This window comes from Arachis ipaensis, chromosome B7 (assembly GCF_059453495.1).
Source record: "Arachis ipaensis isolate K30076 ecotype BB chromosome B7, ASM5945349v1, whole genome shotgun sequence".
Classification (NCBI taxonomy): domain Eukaryota; kingdom Viridiplantae; phylum Streptophyta; class Magnoliopsida; order Fabales; family Fabaceae; genus Arachis; species Arachis ipaensis.
In genome coordinates, this window is record NC_142442.1 from 7,021,691 (window position 1) to 7,043,987 (window position 22,297).

Sequence of the window (22,297 nt, forward strand, 5' to 3'; positions counted from 1 at the left end):
TAATTCTAAATAATTAAAAGTAATATCAAATTTAAGTAAAAAACATATAGATAATTATAATCTAGCATGAATTGTGGCTTAATTTTAATTTTTGCATCATTAAAGAAAAATGGGAGATAGTAGAATAACAAGCTTTAAAAAATATATTTTAGTGTTGTTTAATGTCTTTATTTATAGTCTAATTTTTAGAGCTTTATCTGAAGGTATTTTAATTATTAAATCGACCTATAATTTTAGGCCAATTTTATGATGTCTATCAATTGTTACTTAACTTTTGCCTAACTTACCTTTTGTAGTAAGTTTTAATTTTTTAAAAATAATTTATTTTTATATCTTTTAAATTAAATATTAATTTTTAACCTTTTTAGTAAATAGGCATAATTTTTTAGGCACCATAACATTCATCGTAATTTTATCATTGTCAATTGATTTAGTGACTCACTGATAGTATGATACAGTGATAATATGATACAATGATAAAATTAGTAAAGATATAATAATTTAGATTAGATCTGACAATAAATTTAATCATTTTTAGTTAACATATAGTTCGAGATAAAACTTGATACGAACTTGAAGGAGCTATTATGTTTAGAGTTTAATCCGCCTTTTTTAGACATTAAACATTACAACCAACCATTATATAATTTGTTGTTGAATTGGTTATTCAAACTTATAAATTCGTCACTAGTCTTGATAGGATAATATCCTACCAACGATAGCCTAAACGGTATTAAGTTATATGTATGTCTTGTTTATAATTCTATATAAATCAATTTGATCGAATCAAATTGATTCGATTTATATAGAGTTAGTTGTAAACGAGACATGCATATAATCCAATTCAGTTTAAGATATTGGTGTAATTTTATTTGATTTACTATTTATATATTGTACTAGTAGTAAATCGAATAAACCTAATTTAATTTATTACTGGTATAGATTATTGACATTTTTTACTTTTAAGTTCATTATTTATTTTTTTATTAATTTTAAAATATAAATATCAATAAAAAAAATACTCACATTCAGATTCAAATAAAATATAAAAAAATCAAAATAAATAAAAATAGAAATTCAATTTTTGTATTTTTGTTCAAATAATTAAAAAATAAAACAAAAAAGAAAAAGACGCATATTTTTAATTAATCTTTAAATATATATTTTAAAATTAATCCTCAAAATAGTAATTTTATCATTCTAAATTCAAATATAAATTTCTAATATTTAAAATAATCAAACAACTTTAATTTTAAAAGAATATTTTTGTATTTTAAAAATTAACTAATATTATAGGTTACTTTTTTAAAATTAAATCATATTTTTAATTCAAATTAAATAATTTTAATTTTAAATTATATTTTAGTCTTTTAAAATTAACTGTAAAAAGATATTCTTATTTTATTAGTTTTTTTACTTTTTATTTTTGTTTTTATTATAATAGTTCAATATCAATTTTAAAATAAAAGAGCCCAAAACAAAAATAATAAAACAAAAAATTTTAACCCAAACAAATTTTAAATAAAAAATTATAGAATTATTTTTTTATTGCTACAGTTTTTAATTTTAACTCACTACAATTTTAAATAAAAAATTAATTCTAACTCAAAATGAATTTGAGACAAAAAAAAAAAATTAATGACCTAATATAAAAATACTACTGAATTTAGTCCAAAAAAAAAAACAAAAACCAATAAAATTTGTTTTCTCTCTTCGCATTTAATAGCTTTTAAAATTTTAAATGCAAACTTTACTCTTTATTTTACTCATGGAATTTTAAAACTCTATTTATCTATGGAGCACCTAATTGTGTTCCTCATACACTACTCCACGTTTGCTTCGATTTTCTAACTAGTCAAAACGGTGAGGTTTTTTACTTTAATTTTTTTTCTCATAATTCTAAAACAAGTGCTTATAATGGGGAGGAGACATTAATTAAACATCGCTCTCTTCTTTTGACTTCTTCATTTAACATACTCTCTTTAACTATTGCTAACATTAACTTTTTATTTGAAATTGAATTAGTAAGTGTCACAACCAAAGTTTTCAAACTATTAGACAAAGAGCTCAACAATAACAAGGCTTGCAACTCATTATTCAAAGTGATTTTATTATTTGTCAGTTGGTTCACTGTCTCTTGAAAAATTGTCTCTTGAAAAATGCTTAAGTACTCTGACATTGATTTACCTTCAATATGCTTCATATTGACAAACTTCCTAATCAAGAATGCTTTATTTTGCACATTCTTCCTCTCATATAACCACATTTTCTCGCCATTCATTTCTTTGTCAATATGTGGATACACGCTAAAATCAAGTAATTGCCTAATCAAAGTAACGTCTTCCAATTCAACTTCTTTCATTCAACATTGAATTTGGTATCTTTCCCTTCACATGATCATACAACATATCTTTCATGAAGGTCTTTTAAATAGAATAATTTTGGGAATTCAATTTGACCATATTTGATTCATGAGTATTTTCTTCCATTTAATCAGCACAGGAAAAAAAAAAAAACCCAAAACCCAAAATCAGTATTATTAATAATAAAACAAAACAAGCAATATTAATTGAAGCAGTAGTGTTTACTGGCGGCGAAAGAGGAAGGGAAGTGACGGCAACAGAGGAATGAAAAGTGATGGGTTGATAACAACGGAGCAAGGAAAGTGAACTCAGACAGAGAGCTTGAAGCATAGGGAGGGAGGGAGGAAAGAAGGGAGAGAGAGAGAGAGAGGATGACGATCGACCGAGCAATTTTCGTGACGTTGATGCCAGGGGTCAACATTTCCTTCGTGCGACGGTGAGTAGAAGAGGAAAGATGAGAAGGGTTCGACGATGAGAAAAATGCAATGGCACCCACGGTTTCTGCCGGCGGCGACAGCATAATCTACCGGAGAAGAAGAGTTCGGTCATGGGGGATAATAATGGTGGGCTAGTGGCTGGGTTTAGGTTAGGATTAGGTTTCTGATGCTCAGAGAGATGAAAGAAAGGGGTGGGTTGGCGTGGGTTTTCTTTCTGAGAGAAACGGTGCGTTGGAGCTTATACATTCGAACTGAAAATCCTAAAAAAAAAAATCGGCCAGTTTTAACAGTTTATCAATTAACTATCAGTTCATCCGGTTTTTAACCTGATTTTTTTTAGGACAATTCTATGCCTCAATAGTATTGGTCAAGTGACGGATTTTCAGAATATTGGTCCAAATTATGAAATTTATCATCTTTTATCCTAGGTCAAACATGTTTTTTTTATGTTAGTAAGTTATAATTTAAATGACATAATTTTCTTCTTCTCATCTATAAATCTTGGGTTCGAATCCCACATGTTGCAACCGATAAAAAAAAAATCTCCTCGATATTGCTGCTGCAACTTGTGATAAATGCGGGAGTAAAAAAAATGTTCTCTCATAAAAATCAAATGCAAAAAGCATGAATGCCCAGCTTTGACAGCACTATCAGAAAAAATATAGTAAACAATGGTTGGGTATTGGTTACCGAATGGAATTCAGTCAGTCTCTTTTAAGAATTAGTTTAAAAGAGAGAGAGAGAAAGAATAGAGCACAAGGTTTTCTGAAGCGGAGAAGCAAAGGCAGCAATCTGTAACTGCGTGGTAGGATTCTCGATTTGAGCTTTTGCTGAACTGAGACCGCATCATGAGCCAGCATACACAGTAAGTTCTTCGTCTTTGGGTTGCTTTATCTCTGAAATTGGAAATAGTTTTTGATAGGGGCTAGTAGAGTTGTAATGCTGTTATGTAACGTTTAAATTTCTTACTTCTTCCTTCAGTAGTTAATCTTAAAAACAAGAGAAGAAATATATATACAACAGAAGCAAATACTTTGCATCTGACAAATTCACTTTGATATTCTTGTTTTGATTTAAATAACAATACTCAGCTCTTTCCGGTTTTATTATTACTATTATTTAAAAAGAAAAAAGAAAGAGTGAAGTTTGAACTATGATCACTTGACAAGCAGATCGCAGGGCTCCAGTTCCAGTTCCGCCAGTTCTGATGTTAACAGCGAAGTGGAATTTGTGGAATTTGTCCCTACGATTGTGAAGCATGGTGAACATGAGAAGCTGGAATTGCTTTCAGAAGTGTATCACCGAGCAAGCGGGGGTGCTGCAACACAAGCATCTTATTATTCCTCCGACATTCTGAAAGAATTCAAGACCCCTACGAAGAACACAGTGCTACATGTAGCAGCTTTCTACGGAAATGATGAGATGGCAGATCACGTGGCGCGACAAGAACCTGATCTTATAGCGTCCCTCAACGAAAACCAGGACACTCCCCTTCATGTTGCTGCAAGAGCTGGGCATTTCTCGATTATTAAAAGGCTCTTGGATGCTTATAATGGGGGTGAAGCAAGATTAATGGATCTCATGAAAATGAAGAACTGGCAAGGGAACATTATGCTACACGAAGCCATGATGAGCAGCACGGGAACTATGATTTTCGATGTACTTGAGGAATCATCATCAATATCATTCTCACATGATTGTTATGAGTTAGCATTGGATGAAGTAAATGGGGAAGGGAAATCGGTGTTGTCCTTGGCGGTTGAGGCTAGGCTCATGGAAGCTGTTAACAGAATATTGGACAAGTGCCCCGAGAATGCCACGCCAAAGGGATTATCACCCCTTCTAGTAGCCATCTCCAACCGGGATAGAGGTAATTAGCTAGCCAATAATGTTTGTGTATATGAAATAATAACGTTACATATGTGCGTGCATGGTGACAGATATGATGAGCACCATATTGGGAAAGAAAGAAGAATGGATACATTTAAGGGACCCGTATGGAGGGGTTGCTCTTCATTTTGCAGCAGGTTTAGGTTACCTTGAAGGTGTTGTTTTTTTACTCGATAGATGCAAGACTTGCAGCATTGAGAAAGACCAATCAGGGTACCTGCCAATTCATCTAGCGGCTGGCCGAGGCCATGTGGAAGTGGTTAAGGAATTGTTACTATACTGCACAGATCTGAACGAGATGAGGGATGGACGTCTCAATAATATTCTTCACATTGCAGCTAATAGTGGAAAGCTTGAAGTGGTGCGCTACATCCTTCAAACTCCTCAGCTTGACATGATGATCAATCAAAAGAATCGGTCAGGAGAGACTCCTTTGCATGGGGCTACCGATTGGGGTCGTCCCAACATTGTCTATGCCTTAACAAGTGACCACCGGGTTGATCTTAACGTGGTTAGCTCAAGTAAGGAAATGCCTCTTGACACTGCAATTAAAAGGTATTATGCCGGTGGGACAGGGAAAACACCCCTTCGACGGGTAAGTAATGCTAGACGACAAACAGAACTTATTGTTTTTGGACCGCAGTTAGCCAGCAATAAATTAGACTAAAATATGTTGTCAGATTATTGAATTAAAGGAATTGGGCTAATAGCTAAAAATGCTAGATTCTACTGACTCTTGAACTTTTCTCATTGAAATATTTGGTATTCTTAATTAACTCACATTTCTGAATTTGCAGTCGCTCACATGGATTGCACTAAAATCTGCTGGCGCAAAAGCACCACGTATGTCTGAATTTGGATTCAATACTGTGTTTGGAACAGAGCGGTTCAAAGACAGAGTGGACTCACTCAGTGTCATCTCAACACTCATAGTCACAGCTTCGGTGGCAGCATGTTTGGCCGTGCCCGGCGAGGCAGATGGCGCCGCCAATAACCTCAACAAGGCCATGTTCCACTTTTTCATCTTCTGCATCACAATATCCTTGTTTACTTCAATCAGTGCCACAATCATACTCATATGGGGAAGGTTCGGAGTGATTGAGCTGTTGACTCTTTCCATGGAGGTAGCAATGCCGCTTCTTGGAACCGCTCTTGTGACACTCTCGCTGGCGTTCATGGCTGGTATTTACACAGTTATAAGCAAACTCACCTGGTTGGCCACAACGTTTCTTGTTATAACTGCCATTTTGGTGGCAGTTATCTTTTTCTTGTACATGCTCCTTTTCCTCCCATCATCCTCTGCATCCAAGTTCTCTCGCTTCATCTCCTACTACCCCTTTATCTTCTTAGCATCTCTAGCAGAGAAGGAACCTGTAGGACCTGTTTATTTTACTACCATTGCTAGCCAAACTATAATCCCTGGAACTACAGCGAACGATGATATCTACCGCGTCAACTTCGAAACGAAGCAACCATCTTAGCTTCTTATTGTTCTACTGCATACATAAAGCTTGTGTTTGTGACTTAAGCTCTTAAAGAGAAAAGATTGAGAAAGAACTTCACTTATCACTAGCATTGATTTCACTTGTGTATAAGTATAGTTGGCACTTGCCACATGTTTGTATGTTTGAGGAAGATTGTGTGCACTATTTTTGTGTATCTTTAATTCTTTGTATTAAAAGTTATTGATATATAGGAAGTTAGAGAAAATAAAAGTTGTCCTTTATACTATAAATGAAAAATATACAATAAATGTGTATAAAAATAGTACAAGCATCATTTCTTAAGAAATTTATAGTATCAAGTGTTCAACCGTTAATTGTTTATATAAGTTTAGGAATGTGCAAATGCAAAGCCACCTTTTGTGGCATACAATAACACTATTGGATTTCTTCCATGTAAAGTATAAATTTACAGTACTAGTCATATATAAAGTGCTATTCACAGCGAACAGAAAATGAACTTGTTTAGTAAAAAATCAATTATATTAAATAGCATGACAACGAAGTTTGAGATAAGTTTAATGGAAGTAATTTTTCTTTATGGAAATAGAAGATAAAAGCACTCTTAAGAAGGACAATTACTTGCCAACAATTGAAAGTGAACACCAAAAATACAGCTATTTTAGTCACGATAAAATTACAGTATCTTAAAAACATACAGTGCTTAATCGCAGAGGAAAATGTCACGATAAAATTAAATCTACTACCAAAAGGAAGCATTACAGTAGCTTTAAAAAAATAATCCCTTTATTAGTGAGGACTAATAATACACAACTTTGCATGATGCAATATAAAACTAAAAGCAATAAAACCCAGATAACTTGCTACATCGGTAAAGTTTTAAGAGCATTGATGCCCCGATTCATCACCTTTAATTTTGTAACATTAAGCATTTAAAAGTTGTCTAAGCAGAATCATTTGTTGGACGAAAATTCAAAGGTGCTAATTAACTATATAAAGAGTTATTCTGATGTTAAAAAGACCAGATGGAAATGGATTAAGTTTACAGAAAAAAAAAATCTGCATGTTTAGCAAATAACTAAATAAATAAAGAACAAAATGCATGTTTGGGTGAAAGTGATAAATAGATGCCATAGCTGTCTCCTGCTTTTTTCGTGTGTTACCAAATAGGATATGAATTAAGATTGCCAATGTAAAGAGCTAAAGAATCATCATCAATAATCCCATATAAAAGATAGATAAATCTTTAATGATCTTATGGCTAAAATTATCCTTTCTATATATGTTTGGTTAATACTAATACTCTTGAGAAAGAGGCTTGATGAGTATCAAAGAATAGATAGAATAGATAGACACGGTAGATTTGATTAACAAAAAGACTTATATAATTAATTAATTTGTGAGAGAAATTGTAAATTAAATACTTTTAACAACAATTAAATAAAAATGCAGTTGTCATTAATTAACTGAATAAGGTTTTTTGGTAACTAAATATAATCAAGTTAGCCTAATAATTTTTTATTCTAGCAAAAACTATCCACACAAAAGTATAAGCAAACAAACTATATATTAACAAGTTTTACCAAAAAAAAAAAAAAAAAAAAAAAACTATATATTAACAAGTCCTGGTACATAGCTAGAGCTAGATGAATTTAATTTTCTTATTAATTGCTACTTAGCTAATGCAAGCACTACATGAGCTGTGCTAAAATTGGATATTAACAAGAGGTTTATGAAATCTAGCTTTGAGAGTACTTATATTAAGCATGACAAACCTAATTTCGCCAGTTTTTCTCCAAAAATCATGTTGCATTACATTATACGAATCTTACATGATATAAAAACATAATCGCTTATAAGGGTTGATACCAATCTTCAAGGGCTAGGTAGGGGGCAATTAACAAATCCCATGATAGCCTCATTCATCTATACAAGTTTAGCAATATATATAGGTGTTATGTAGCAAGTACCAATAGAAATAAGAACACCGTTTTAAGTTATCAGAAAAGCAAGCTACCCCAAGCTGCTATGAATGCAAAGCCGCCAAATGGAGCCAATGTAGAATATTTTCTGTCTTCAAGATATGCCACAGTATAGCACCTGAAAAAGTTTCACAATTTCTAAAAGATGAATACAAACAATTACACTATAGAGCATGCAGTTACACCATATTGATATAGGTTCGCTTTATGGTAATGAATCGCTGAACCATTTCAAGTATAAACAGGGTGTCTGATTACTTGAAAAGTTAAAATACGAGATAAATGAATTTAACCCATTATGAGGCTTAACAAGAAAGCCAGTTAAAATGGATCAAATCTGATTGACAGTTATCATCAATCGAAAAAGCAAGAACCTTAAACAATGCCCTGAAATTAACTGGTTATGTTGCTTATACTTTCTTTAAACCTTGGAACCTTTGTGGCTTAGTAGTAAGCAACCACGATGTCATCAGCAGATACATTCCAAAGAAGGAAAGAACCGTTAAGATGGCACCTTTTTTTCACTAGGCTAGCCCTTTATTTTATTTTATTAATTATTATTTTTGACAGTCTTTCTTTTATTTTATTTTTTCCATAGGAAATGATATATAACATTTAAGTCATTGACATCTGAATATCTTTCAATCACACTACAAAATAAGCATAAAAAGGATCACATTCACACGGCATATGTATCCATTGAAATAGTTCAAGTATGACTGTATGAGAGCTAGAGAAATCACTTACGTTCCAGAGAAGGCCAAAATGCCAGTAGTTAGAAGGCCTCCAAACTGCACAAAAAAAATGCTGAGTTGAAGAGGAAAGAGAAAAAAAATTGATGTCTTAATTTCACAAACACTTGATAGGCGCTGTAACATCTAAACTCTAAAGAGGAACAAAGCAAGGAACTTTGAGAAATGGGAACTTACAATATTGGGATTTTTCGTCAATGGAGCACCAAGTAAGGCAGCAGTGTGAACCAAATGGTAAAGCGATGCTGTTTGCCAAACCTTCATAAATTCATACAAACATGCAACGTTATCATTTTTCTTTTCGGAAAAAAAAATGGGGATAATTTAAAAAGCTAAAATTTTGTGATGAAATTGAAGAGGAAAAAAATGGAAAAGATACATCTTTGTAAGAAGGGTTTTGGGGCTTGAAGAAATGAGCACCATAAGTGCCCAATCCAAGTGCAGCTACACCTGTTTGTAGTAAGAATCTGTGAGCTACGGTTAATGGCAACTCTGAAATTTCTGAAAAAAAAGAAGGTATCGAAGACGATGATGAAGAAGAAAGGAATTACCTGAAATCCCAGCTACCTTGTGCCAAAGTTTAGGATCCATTCGATTCTGTTGTTGTCACACAACTCACACAGCAAAATATCTTCTGCTTTTGTTTTATTTTCTTTTTCTTTAAATTTTTTTCTTCATCTTTTTTAAAAATTATTAAAATGATTTATTTTAAAAGGATACAAATTATTTTCCATATGTTACGAAATGAATGGTTTTCTTTCATTTTCTTTTAATCGATTATACATTGAATAAATCAAGATAAAATATGGTGCTTCCTTTACAAAGAAATAATTTAAAAAAAAAATTATGATGAAAAAAAAATCGAAAGAACAACTTTACCCAAGGGTATATTAGTTAGTTAATAAAACTTTGACAAATAATTAAAATATACTAAGACTAAAAAAGTAATTTACACTTGGTAGATGAAAAAACAAAATTTATCTAAAATAGAATTTAAAATAGTCTCTAAATATATTGTTAACTTTCTAGCTTTCTATTATTATGTTACCTCAACTTAAGTAATTAATTGGTATATCTTATTTAAGTAAATTAACTTTTAATCCTTCTGTTTTTATTTAAAATATTTTTTAATTTTTTTATAAAATAAAAAATCTATTATTATTCTTATATTTATTATATAATAAAAAGATTTGTTATTCTATATTTTTAATGTTAACATTAATTCTTTTTAATAGGTAGAGTCAACGGAAAAATTTAGCGGCTTAAATTGGAGTTTGATTAAGAATTAGAGTAAACATTTAAATTAATACTAAAAAGATTTTAAATTATAATTTTATTTTTCAATAAACTTTTATTATTTTAAAAGTCTTTGATACAAATGGATCTCTTATGATTTAAAAGTCTTTGATACAAATGGATCTCTTTATAAAAAAGACTAATTTGTCTTATAATAAAATTTGTTAATAACGACTCCCTGAAAAATTGTTAGGAATTTATTTATTTAATATAAATATTAAAAATTTTATTAAAAGTGATAGAGAGATTAATATACCTAACGGGTGTAATTTTTAGAGACTAATTTAAATTTTAATTTCATTATGTAACCAAAAGGGGTCCAGGTAACTCCTGCCAATTTTCACTGGGCTAGATTTCAGAGTCTATTTCATTCAAAAAGTCACATCCCCAATTACCGAAGGTTAAACCTAATTTCTCCCAATTACTATAATAAATCTAATATGCACAAATTTTATCCGTGTAGCCACATCCACCAATTCCCCCTTCAATCCTGGTCAGCGTCACCACCGCGTCCATCATTGATCGACCGACTGAGTGGCTTTCCAAAATCACGGAACAACTCCTGTATGTCACTGTCGGCCCTCCGTTAAAGACACATCCACTCCTCCGAGGTAGCACCCGACGGAGACTCCTGTTGCTCTGCCTCCATGCACACCGCGGTGGATGTCTTCCTGCCTCTTCGAAACACTAGCAAGTGCCTCTGCTGTTTGCCCTGCACAGCCCTAGCCAGTGCCGCTCCTAGCCTCGCCTCCGAGATGCGTCGTGTAAAATCCCTAAAATACCCTTCTCTTTTTTTTTTAAAACCAAAATCTTAACCCTAATTTTGACACAACACACTCCCTCACACACACCAAAATTCTAGCCACCCTTACCCCTTACCCAACAGCAGAACAAAAGAATAGAAAGGGAAAAGAGAAGAGGGGGAGAACCGGAGAGGCAAGAGAAAGGGAAGGAAGGGAGGTGGCGCCGGTGGGCGTCACTGCCACCGTCGCCACCGTCGTGTCGTTGCGAGGAAGGCCATAACCGAGGGGGAGAGAGAGCTGCACGAGGAGAAGGAGGCGTCACTGGCTCGTGGAGCCCGCGTCGCCGTCGTCACTGTCGAGGTCTTCATCGTCGCCGTCCATGGAGGTTCGCAAACAGAGGGAAGACGCGCCATTCTACCTAGAGTCGCCGCGGGAAGGGTCGTCGCCGTCAAGCCCAGCCACCATCGCCGCCATTCGTGCCTCCGTTTCACGCCGCCAGATCTGTCGCCGGGAGAGAAATAGAACGCGCGTAGAGAGAGAAGAGGTCGCAGAGAGGTTCCGTCGCCGTTGGAACTTTGTTGCTGCTGCCATGGCCGCCGCGCCTCTGCCGCCAAGAAATGCCTAGCCGTCGCCGTCGAAGCCAGCCTCGCTGTCGTTGTCGTAGTTGCAGATTTGGAGCTTCGAAGAGAGAGGAGTTCCCGGAGAGAGAGAAACGCCAAGGAGGGACCGTCCGCTGCTGCGCTGTTCCTGTCGCCGTTCGGATGTACCTGAACCAAGCCGTCGTTGCCGCCGGAGCTGAACCGTTCCTGTCATTATCCCGGTCCAACCTTTTTTCTTGATTTTGCTCTAGCTTTCATGTCCTATTATGCCACCATTTAATCTGTCTTGTCCATGTTTTAATTCGATTTTAGTTTTGCCTGTTTTAGATTCCCAAGACTATCGCCAGCTCCATCTTGTCGCTACTCCGGTCCAAATTCTGTGCTCATTCGTTTTATTCTACTTCAATCCTCCTCATCTTGAATTTGGCACTCCAGATTTGGTATCTTCGGTCCCTTGGGACCACATTGTGAGTAAGCTTTACATTTATAATTGTTTAGCTTTACGTTTATAATTATTTTGATATACGATGCTTTGAACTTAGTTATACTCACAAATATTATTATCAAAAGATTTTAAATTGGTTTTACTAATTGATTTATTAGAAATAAATATTTATCCTTGTTAAACTCATTTTAATATGCACATGAGACTATATATTTTTATGAGACTATGTATGTTTGAAGAAGTTTTATATTATTTTAAAGCATTTGATTTTACTCGAATATGTATTTTTGAAGCATTAAAATTTGGTTAGTACTCACTTATTTTGGAATTGTGAAATATGTTTGAAATGCCTTAAGATTGAGAAAATATGATTGAATATGATTTGGATGAGAAAGTATTATCTGATTTGATTCGATTCGATACCTTATATATTTGAAAAATCAAAGATTTGTTGTATTTGAAATTATATGTTTTGAATTGGTTTGGGAGGCTCATATTAGAAAACCGTAGTTAACGGTGGTTATGACGTTAACCTAGATGCATCTGGCTCAGACCTCAGCTAGTAGGGGCGTTGCTAGCCTAACGTGTAGGCCACACGTTGAATCTGTTATTCCATACCGACACACTAGAGGAAATGGCTACCCATAGAGGTGGAGCCACCCAATTGTGGACTTTTGATTTGATTTCTGTATGAGAACTCCTTATTAATTCACTTATTATTATCAACTATTATTTTCTAATTAAAATTACTTTGATGATAATGTTTGTATAGTCTCATGTCAATTATAAATGTATTGTCTAGTCATTGAGTTGCAAAATTCACCCGTTTTTTTTTTAAATATTTTTCAGGAATAAATATTTGATTATGTGAGATTTTCTATTCAAGAGTAACGGTCTGCAAAGAGTACCTATTCTTTGTCGAATTCCTAGAAGTATATGCTACACATGTCAAAGGCAGGATCCAACCGTTCTTAATTATTTTAATTTTTTTTTTGTTAAAAATATATAACTATTTATTTTAGAACTTGTAAAATATTTGTAACTTGCTTAATAAATTTATATTTGAGTATGTTAGGCTTGTTATAGGATTATTTTTCTGAGCACCGATTATGACTCATTTTGGGTCGTGACACGTCGCGCAGGGTGTCCCTCCTCCGTCGTTGTCGCTGCGATAACAGATTAGTGGTAATTCACGGTTTTGATAAATAGAGATTGTTGCTGGTTTGTTTTTGGTGCATGTCATAGGGTTTGACATTCATATAAGATGAGTCTTTTAATTTGTAGACGCTACTTTTAAGTAATATTAGCGGGATTGATATATGAGTTGAATTTAATTGTTGTATGATATTGGTTCATTATGCTTTACGGGAGAGCTGTTATATGCATTGATAATCATAGCGGATAAGAGAATTCTAAAATATGGGATAAAAAAATGGATTATTAGTTTGTATGTGTTTATCTCTCTGGATTTAAATTGGGTTCGAATGTGGTCAACATATAATTGGGTTTAAAAAATATCTAATTTTTATCCTTGTAAAATTTTTTTTTGTGACTTTATCCGAGTTAAGCCTCAAAGTAGTCCCTGAACTTGCACTCGAGTTTCAAAGTGATCCCTAAACTTAATAATTCCTCAAATTCATCCTCGAAATTGCACTCCGGGACTCATAGTAGTTCCTGAAACATTTTCCGTTCACCAAAACTTTAAAACGACGTCGTTTTGAACCAAAAAAATTTTAAAAAAAGGCCCAGCGTAGACACCCCCAATTCGAACAAAAAAAAAGAAAAAAGAAAAAAAAAAGTGTAGCGTAGAAACCCCCCTCCCTCCCAATTCCTTCTCCTTCCCCTTCTCCTTCTCCATCCCCATCCCCTTTCCTTTTCCCTTCCCCTTCCCCATCTCCAACCCCTTCTCCTTCTCCTTCTCCTTCTCCTTCCCCTTAGCGTAGAACCACCCCCTCCCAATTCCCAATCTGTTCCATCCCCATCCCCATCCCCAACCTTTTCCTTCCCCATCCCCAACCCCTTATCCTTCCCCTTCTGCTTTCCCAACCTTCCACTTTTTCTTTCACATATATGTTTTGGTTGTTGTTGTTATCGCCGCAAGATGAGAAGGTGAAGATGAAAGAGGAGGAGGAGTCAGAAGCGGGTGGTTGTTGGTGCTGCGCGATGGAGGTTGAGCGGCGGACAGTATGAGTGATGATGAGAGTGGAAAGAGTAGTGATCGGAATTTTATTAATTTCAGAGATTTTGTTATTAAATTTGCTATTTCTTTTTGGTTTGCAGTGGTGGTCGTTGATTAGAAGAGGAAGGGGAAAGGGAAGGGGAAGGAAAAGGGAATGGGGATGGGGATGGAGAAGGGGAAGGCGAAGGGAAAGATTGGGGATGGGGATGGAGAAGGGGAAGGCGAAGGGAAAGATTGGGGAAGGGAAAGGGGAAGGGGAGGAAGAAGGGGGAAGGGGACGATTGGAGATGGGGATGGGATGGAACAGATTGGGAATTGAGAGGGGAGGGGTGGTTCTACGCTACACTTTTTTTCTTTTTTCTTTTTTTTTTTGGTTCGAATTGGAGGGGTCTACACTGCACTTTTTTTTAATTTTTTTGGTTCAAAACGACGTCGTTTTAAGATTCTGATGAATGGAAAATGTCTCAGGAACTACTATGAATCCCGGAGTGCAATTTCAGGGACGAATTTGAGGAATTATTAAGTTTAGGGATCACTTTAAAACTCGAGTGCAAGTTCAGGGACTACTTTGAGACTTAACTCGACTTTATCCTTGTAAATTTGGAGTGTTGAGTAAAAAATAGTAGTTGTAATCTCATTAATTGACTGTTATTTTGGATGTGTCTTTGAATCAAAGGTAATTTTCATGGACCGTTCTATGATTCACCTAATATGTATGGTTGTCAGGAACTAAATTTTGTTTTGTTACGTTAGGTATTCCTTGTTCCAATTTCTATAAAAAATTAATGTGTCTTCTTATCGAGGTTACTTTTCATGGAACGTTTCATGTTTTAAATTATTTGCAGGATTATCAGAAACTGAATTTATTGTCGATTTTACAAAAAATAAGTTTCGAAGCTGTTTTATTGTCTGCTGTTCCTGTTCCTATTGTTATTTTTGATAATTCATAATCATCTGAATTAAAATGTTTCAAAACTACCTTAACTATATAATAGTAACCATTATAATATTTTTTTAGTAACATATATTCTATTAGAGAGAGAGAGAGGTGGGTTCTAATAAAAAACACTCTTCTTTGTTTTTAGAGTGTAATAACTACAATCATAAATTCAGTTATCTCTAATATACATAGGTATTTATCACTTTTAAAAGAAAAAAAAAAATTGTTCTATTTCTTGTAAAAAAGATACGAAGTCATCATGGTCATATATATGAATGTGATTAAAATAAATAACTATTTGAATATGTAATAATTATTATATCATATCAGTTAGCATTTGCCTTTTTAAATTATTTTGGGTATTAAATTATTAATACAACTCATCAATCAATATATATTGATGTATAGAATAGATATATAGTAGATAGTTGATAATAATAATAATAGATTATAAAATTATACTAAAAAAAAAAGGATAACATAGAAGTTAAGAGAAAATTTATAATATGAAAGTTATACCTGTTGATATGGCAGTTGTACTCCTTTGACAACCGTTGAAAGTTTAAAAAAAAAAATATTATTATTCATACACAGAAAATTTTTACACATGTAATTAAGTTAATCAAATAATAATTATACAAAATATAATATTTATACATATGAAAGAGAAAGTATTAATTCTTACAAAGCATCCGCAGAACCCAATTTCATCATGCAAAACTTGGTAATGAATAGAACAAATTGTCTCCTATACCAATATAAGAAGTACAAAAAAGATGTTACAAGCATTGAAAGTAAATTTTTTGCAAGAAATACTCTTAATTAAAAAACATCCCAACAAATGAATAAGAGTTTTTTGAGTAGGAAAGCTTTTATGTTGTGTTATAAAGGTAGTTTAATAATACCTTAATTGATAAAAGACAATTAGTATTACTTGAATTTTTCAAATAAATAATTATCTTACATGAAAAATTAATTTTAAAATTGAACAATAAGAGATTCAAGAAGAAATAAATATTAACGTAGTATCATGCCATGAAAAATGGCTTAGTAAAAAAAAAAATTAAATTAAAAGCTGTTTTATTGTTTATTGTTCCTGTTGTTGTTATTTTGGTAAGTCATAATTATTTCAATTAAAATGTTTCAGAACTACCTTAATTACATAATAATAACCATCATAACACTTTTTTTTTGAATTGTAATAATTACCATTATCTCAATGCTTTTTATTATCTTTATATTGTGGTCCAATTACTACTATCTAGTATTGTATTTTATAGGAATTCTCCTGTATCTGAATGCTAAAATATAATTATTATTATTATAGTAATTCTAATTCATGTCATAATAAAAAGCGTGCATACATGTTAATTTTACCTTTAGCATTCTAGTAATTCATTTGATTAATAGGGGTTGTTATTGAATTACTTTGTCTCTGGGTGTTATACCTATAACTTAGTTGATCTAGAAAAAATAAAAGATTAAACTTAAAATTTTTTTATGGCTAAAATTTTTTTTAGCCATAAAAAATTTCAAATTTCTTTTGTTTTTTCTAGATCAACAAAATCACAGATATAACATTCAGAAGACATAAAGTAGTTCAATAACAATCTCTATTAATCAAATGAATTACTATTATACTAAAAACACAATTAACATGTATGCGCGCTCTTTATTATGACCAGAATTAGAATTAATACAATAATAATTATATTATTAGCATTCATATAATAGCAATTGGACTACAATACAAAGATAATAAGACACAATTGAGATAATGATAGTTATTACACTTCAAAGACAAAAAAGAGTGTTTCTTTATTAGAACCCACCTCTATATATATATATATATATATTACTAAGAAAAATGTTAGGATCGTTACTATTATGTAGTTAAGGTAGTTCTAAAATATTTTAATTGAGATAATTATAACTTATCAAAACAATAACAACAAGGGCAGGAATAGCATGCAATTAAACAACTTTTAATTTATTTATTTTCATTATTATTGAGTCATTTTTTATGACATGATACTACACTAATATTTATTTTTTCTGAAATCTGTTCTTGTTCAATTTTAAAATTTAATTTTTCATGCAAGATAATTATCTATTTGAAAATTTTAAATAATACTAATTATTTTTTATCAATTAAACTATTAATCAACTATCTTTATAACACTATACAAAAGTTTTCCTACTCAAGAATTCTTATTCATTTGTTGGAGATGCTGTTTTTTAATTAAGAGTATTTCTTACAAGAAATTTACCTTCATAATGCTTGTAACATATTTTTTTGTACTTCTTTTATATTAGTATAGGAAATAATTCGCCCTACTCATTACTAAGTTTTGCATGATGAAATTGGGTTCTCTGTTCTCTCTTTCATATGTGTAAATATTACATTTTATATGATTATTTGATTAACTTAACTACATGGGTAAGAATTTCCTGTGTATAAATAATAATGTTTTATTTTTTTTCTGAACTTTCAACAACTGTGAGAAGAGCACAACTCCATATCAACAAGTACAACTTTCATATTATAAATTTTTTTCTTAACTTCTAAGTTATTATTTTTTTTGTAGTATAATTTTATAATTATCTATTATTATTATCAACTATATGCTATATATTTATTTTATTCATCCATATATGTTGATTGATAAATTGTATTAATACCTAAAATAATTTAAAAAGGTAAATGCTAGCTGATATGATAACTCGAATAATTATTTATTTTAATCACATTTATATATATATAACCATGATTATTTCATATTTTTTTTTTACAAAAAATAGAATAGATTTTTTTCCTCTTTTAAAAGTATAGAGACCTATGCATATTAGACTTAACTGAACTCATCATTGCGGTTATTATACTTTAAAGACAAAAAAAATATTTTTTATTAGAACCCACTTATTTATATATATATTTTACTAAGAAAAATGTTATGATGGCCGGTTACTATTATGTGGTTAGAGTAGTTCTAAAACATTTTATTTCAGATGATTATAAATTATTAAAACAACAACAATAGATTAAGCAGCTTCAAATCTTGTATCTTGCGAAATTAACAAAATAAATTCAGTTTCTACCCTTAAAACATGCAAAGTTCCATGAAAAGTAACTTTGATAAAAAAACACACCAATCTTTTATAGAACTTAGATCAGTGAACACCTAGATCAATGAACACCTAACGTAACAAAATAAAAATCAATTAGTAATAACCATACATATCAGGTGAACCATGAAATCGTCTATAAAAATTACTTTTAATCCAAAGACATATTCGAAATAGCAGTCAATTAATAAAATTACAACTACTATTTTTATTTAACACTCTAAAACATTACTCTAATTTTACAAGGATAACAACTAAATATTTTTCAAATTCAATTATTCATTAACTACATTTGAATCTAATTTAAATTCGAACAGATAAATATATATAAACTAATAATCTATTTTTTTATCTTATATTTCAAAATTTTCTTATTCACCATGATTACTAACGCATACAACAATTTTTCACCAAAACATAATAAATCAATATCATACAAACAATTAAATTCAATTCATATATCAATTTCACTAACATTATTTAAAAATAGCATCTACAAATTAAAAAAATCATCTTGTATCAATGTCAAATCCTATGATATGCACCCAAAACAAACCTGCAACAATCTGATTATCAAAACCGTGAATTACAACTAACCTGTTATCGCAGCGACAGCCACAGCGACGGAGGAGGGACACCCTGCGCGACGCGTCTCAGAGGCTAGGCTGGGAGCGGCGCTGGCTAGGGCTGTGCAGGGCAAACAGCAGAGGCGCTTGCTAGTGCTTCGACGAAGCAGGGAGACTTCCACCGCGGCGTGTGTGGATGCAGAGCAACAGGAGGCGCCGTCGGGTGCTACCTCGGAGGAGTGGATGCGTCTTCAACGGAGGGCCGACGGTGCATGCAACAGTTGTGGCGGCGCTGAGGTGATTTTGGGAAGCCACTCGTTCGGTCGATGACGGACGCGCCGGCAGCGCTGACCAGGATTGACGCCAGCAACCGAAGAACACTCCCAAGACTGACGGTTGGACGGCGCTGAAGGGGGAATTGGTGAATGTGGCTGCACGGTTAAAATTTGTATAAATTAGATTTATTATAGTAATAGGGAGAAATTAGGTTTTTTTTTTTTTTGGTGTGTACCAGGGTATCCATCAGGTCGGAAGCCCAATGACTAATCCCTCGGGTACTGCAGAGGCACACAAAGTGGGCGACCCTCCCAAGCAAGCAAACTCCATTCCCATCCTCCAGTGAGTATCGAACCCGGGAGAGATGGTTAAGGGACACAGACCCTCATCCATCTGTGCCAACTTGCGTTGGTGGAGAAATTAGGTTTAACCTTGTGTAGGTAGAGATGTGGGTTTTTGAAAAAAAAAAAAAAAAGAGCTGTAGAGTCCAGCCCAATGAAAATTGGCAGGAGTTGGCTGGACTCATCTTGGTCTCCAATACCTTTCTTATTTTTAATAAAAAATAATAATTAATTATTGTTATCAAAACTTGACTGACTAGCTCTTGGTTTCCAATATTTTTCCTTTAAATATATACTCAAAATTTTAGTAAGAAACCTAAATTCAAATCCTTGTCACTTTTACCGATTCCAGATTGTCACTGTTTTAAATTATTACCACTATTATTATTTATCTTTGTATGTGTGATGTGCATACTTTGCACAAGCTTGGTTCCACTAACAATGGAACACAATTTCATGGTTTCATTGTTGTTCTTGTTGCTGATTACTTTACCTTTGAGTGCAGAATCAAAGTGTAGCAAGAGCTGTGACTTAGCTTTAGCTTCTTACTATCTTTGGAACAATGATTCCAGCCTGCTATATATTTCATACATCATGCAATCCAATCTTCTTCACAAAGTTGAAGATATTGTTTTAGATACAACAAAGACACCTCACATCCATCACATACCATAGTTAAAGTTCCAATACCTTGTGATTGCATGAATGGTGAGCTATCACAATTCACACACTTATTTTAAATTAAAACTTTGATTCTAACACAAAATTCTAACATTTGCATTATAGATGGAGAGTTTCTGTGCCACACATTCCAGTACTCAGTTACTCGCGACGACTACTCAGCCATTGCCAATGGGACTTTTTCCAACTTAGTCACAGCAGAGTGGCTGCAGAACACTAACAGCTATTCACAAGATGCTATTCCAGCCGGTGGAAAGGTTAATGTGACAGTTAATTGTTCTTGTGGAGACAGTAATATTAGCAAACATTATGGATTGTTCATCACATACCCTCTTAAGCCTGAGGATTCTTTGCAGTCAATTGCAAACCAGACAAAGCTTGATCCTGAGTTGTTGATGAAATACAACCCCGGTGTAAATTTCAGCAAAGGGAGTGGTCTGGTTTATATTCCCGGCAGAGGTTCGCTTTCTGATTTTGATGCCATGTTTAGGTCATCTTATATAAATTCATGAGGATTATGTCATTGTTAAGATTTGTGACATATGGTGCATTTATAGATAGAACTGAAAGTAGAGTAGTCCCTCATATCTATGCTAATTCCTAAGCAGTTTGGCTTTTTGCAGTTGAACTTAAATGCATTCAAGAGTATAATAATTAATAAAATTAGCATCATGGTTATGAATGTATATTTCAAATTAGTTTATCAGGAACTTAAACCTTGAGACAAATTCTTCATATTTTCTTTTCATTTCACTTTCCAGATGAAAACGGCAACTATGCGCCTCTTCGCCCAAGGTATTGTTCTTTAAAGTTCAAACCTTATTGGGTTCATGCAATTCTCTAATAACCTGCTAATTTTTATGAATGTATTGTCATTTTCATTTTCAGCTCTGGAGGTTTGTCCATTCTCAATCAGAAGAAAGTAGTCTTATTGATAATTGTTTACACTCGAATTTGATATCAATACCCAATCCAGGGTAAGGATATCCTAAAAGACAAATGTAATAGTACTACTTTCTGCTCAATTTCGTTCTTGTAGAACAGGTCTACCAGGTAAGGTTGTTGCTGGAATATCTGTTGGAGTTGTAGCAGTGCTTCTGTTATTAGCATTTTGTGTTTGTATTAAATGTTGCGGAAGGAAGAAGAAAAATCTGAGAACAGAATATTTCGGTCGGAACATTGCTCGAGCTAGGGAAGGTATGGATTTTGCACATATTTCATACTTGTTCAAAGTTTGAAACTCCCTCAAATAGCCCTTTAATTTGAACATGGGGAAGTACTTAAAATTTTTAAGGATTTGGTTGGCTTGACATTCCAAAAATATGATGCTACCATATAAAATGAGAGTCAAATACTTAGTTTGTACTCTAAAAAAACAAATGTTAAAAGAATGGTTTGACAAATCTTTTACCTAGAGATAGTTTCCTTTCCAGTTTCTTGATGGCTTCAGTATAATTTATGTTGTGTATCATGCAAGAATGGTGAACATGAACAGTCGAGTGACTCTTACTTATCATCCCTCTTTCAGATAAAGCCTCTGATAGCTTTGTAAACACAAGTATAGAAAAATCAGCAGAGTTTTCATATGAAGAACTGGCCCATGCCACAAGTAACTTCAATTTGGCTAACAAAATTGGTCAAGGTGGTTTTGGAGAAATCTATTATGCAGAGCTGAATGGCAAGGTTTGTAATCTCTATGTTGTTAGATTTGATTACAAGATTTTTCAGAAAGGTTACATATTTTTTTTATAGTTGTATATACTATAAATATGTTAGAATTAGGATAGATTGGCAGTTGTTTTACTTTCCATCTTTTCTAATTCCACTGAAGTTCTCTCTAAAACACAGAAAGCTGCAAAAAAGATGGACATGAAAGCATCAAAAGAATTTCTCGCAGAACTGTGATCAATGGTGGTGCTGAAATCAAGGGACTTGTAGCTTTGGTGAATTTTGATACCCTACTATGCATTACTTCTTTTTTGTGTGAAAGCTGATAACATCAGAGGGCCTAGTGGCTTTACACAAGTAATTCAGATTATATTTATGTTCCTTCTTTTCTAATTTTTCTGGTGATTTTTGTGGCAGTTTCATCAAGTTTTTTATCAACCAGATCCTAAAGGTCTTAAAGAACTGGTGGATCCTAGGCTTGGAGATAATTTAGGGATGGCAAAATTCCCCGAGACGCGGGGATCCCTGCGGGGACTGCCCCGAATAGGGA

General features: G+C 33.1%; 3 protein-coding genes across 4 annotated transcripts; 2 read left to right on the forward strand and 1 right to left on the reverse strand.

Moving 5' to 3' along the window:
* Positions 1–3,402: 3,402 nt before the first annotated feature.
* LOC107606722 (protein ACCELERATED CELL DEATH 6) lies at positions 3,403–6,705 on the forward strand. Of its 2 annotated transcripts, XR_015892263.1 has the most exons (5): positions 3,509–3,665; positions 3,973–4,670; positions 4,741–5,285; positions 5,488–6,362; positions 6,662–6,705. XR_015892263.1 is itself a non-coding variant. In XM_021107172.2 (4 exons), exons 1-4 carry the CDS (start codon positions 3,649–3,651, stop codon positions 6,169–6,171), a joined length of 1,944 nt encoding a protein of 647 aa, XP_020962831.2. In that variant the 5' UTR covers positions 3,403–3,648; the 3' UTR covers positions 6,172–6,405. The 2 variants fall into 2 exon arrangements, 1 of the variants encoding a protein (XP_020962831.2); XM_021107172.2 differs by lacking the exon at positions 6,662–6,705 and having other exon boundaries at positions 3,403–3,665; positions 5,488–6,405.
* A 1,236-nt stretch (positions 6,706–7,941) lies between these two features.
* Positions 7,942–9,559, reverse strand: LOC107608766 (uncharacterized). Its single transcript, XM_016310497.3, has 5 exons — positions 9,439–9,559; positions 9,267–9,337; positions 9,065–9,145; positions 8,883–8,926; positions 7,942–8,253 (listed from the first exon to the last, which is right to left on the reverse strand). The coding sequence occupies exons 1-5, from the start codon at positions 9,476–9,478 to the stop codon at positions 8,154–8,156; spliced, it is 336 nt and encodes a 111-aa protein (XP_016165983.1). The 5' UTR covers positions 9,479–9,559; the 3' UTR covers positions 7,942–8,153.
* Positions 9,560–19,541: 9,982 nt separating this feature from the next.
* On the forward strand, positions 19,542–22,157 carry LOC107608765 (lysM domain receptor-like kinase 3). The gene is made up of 7 exons (XM_088493510.1): positions 19,542–20,106; positions 20,185–20,336; positions 20,436–20,538; positions 20,841–20,874; positions 21,119–21,276; positions 21,608–21,762; positions 21,928–22,157. Exons 1-7 carry the CDS (start codon positions 20,100–20,102, stop codon positions 21,982–21,984), a joined length of 666 nt encoding a protein of 221 aa, XP_088349636.1. The 5' UTR covers positions 19,542–20,099; the 3' UTR covers positions 21,985–22,157.
* Positions 22,158–22,297: the final 140 nt, after the last annotated feature.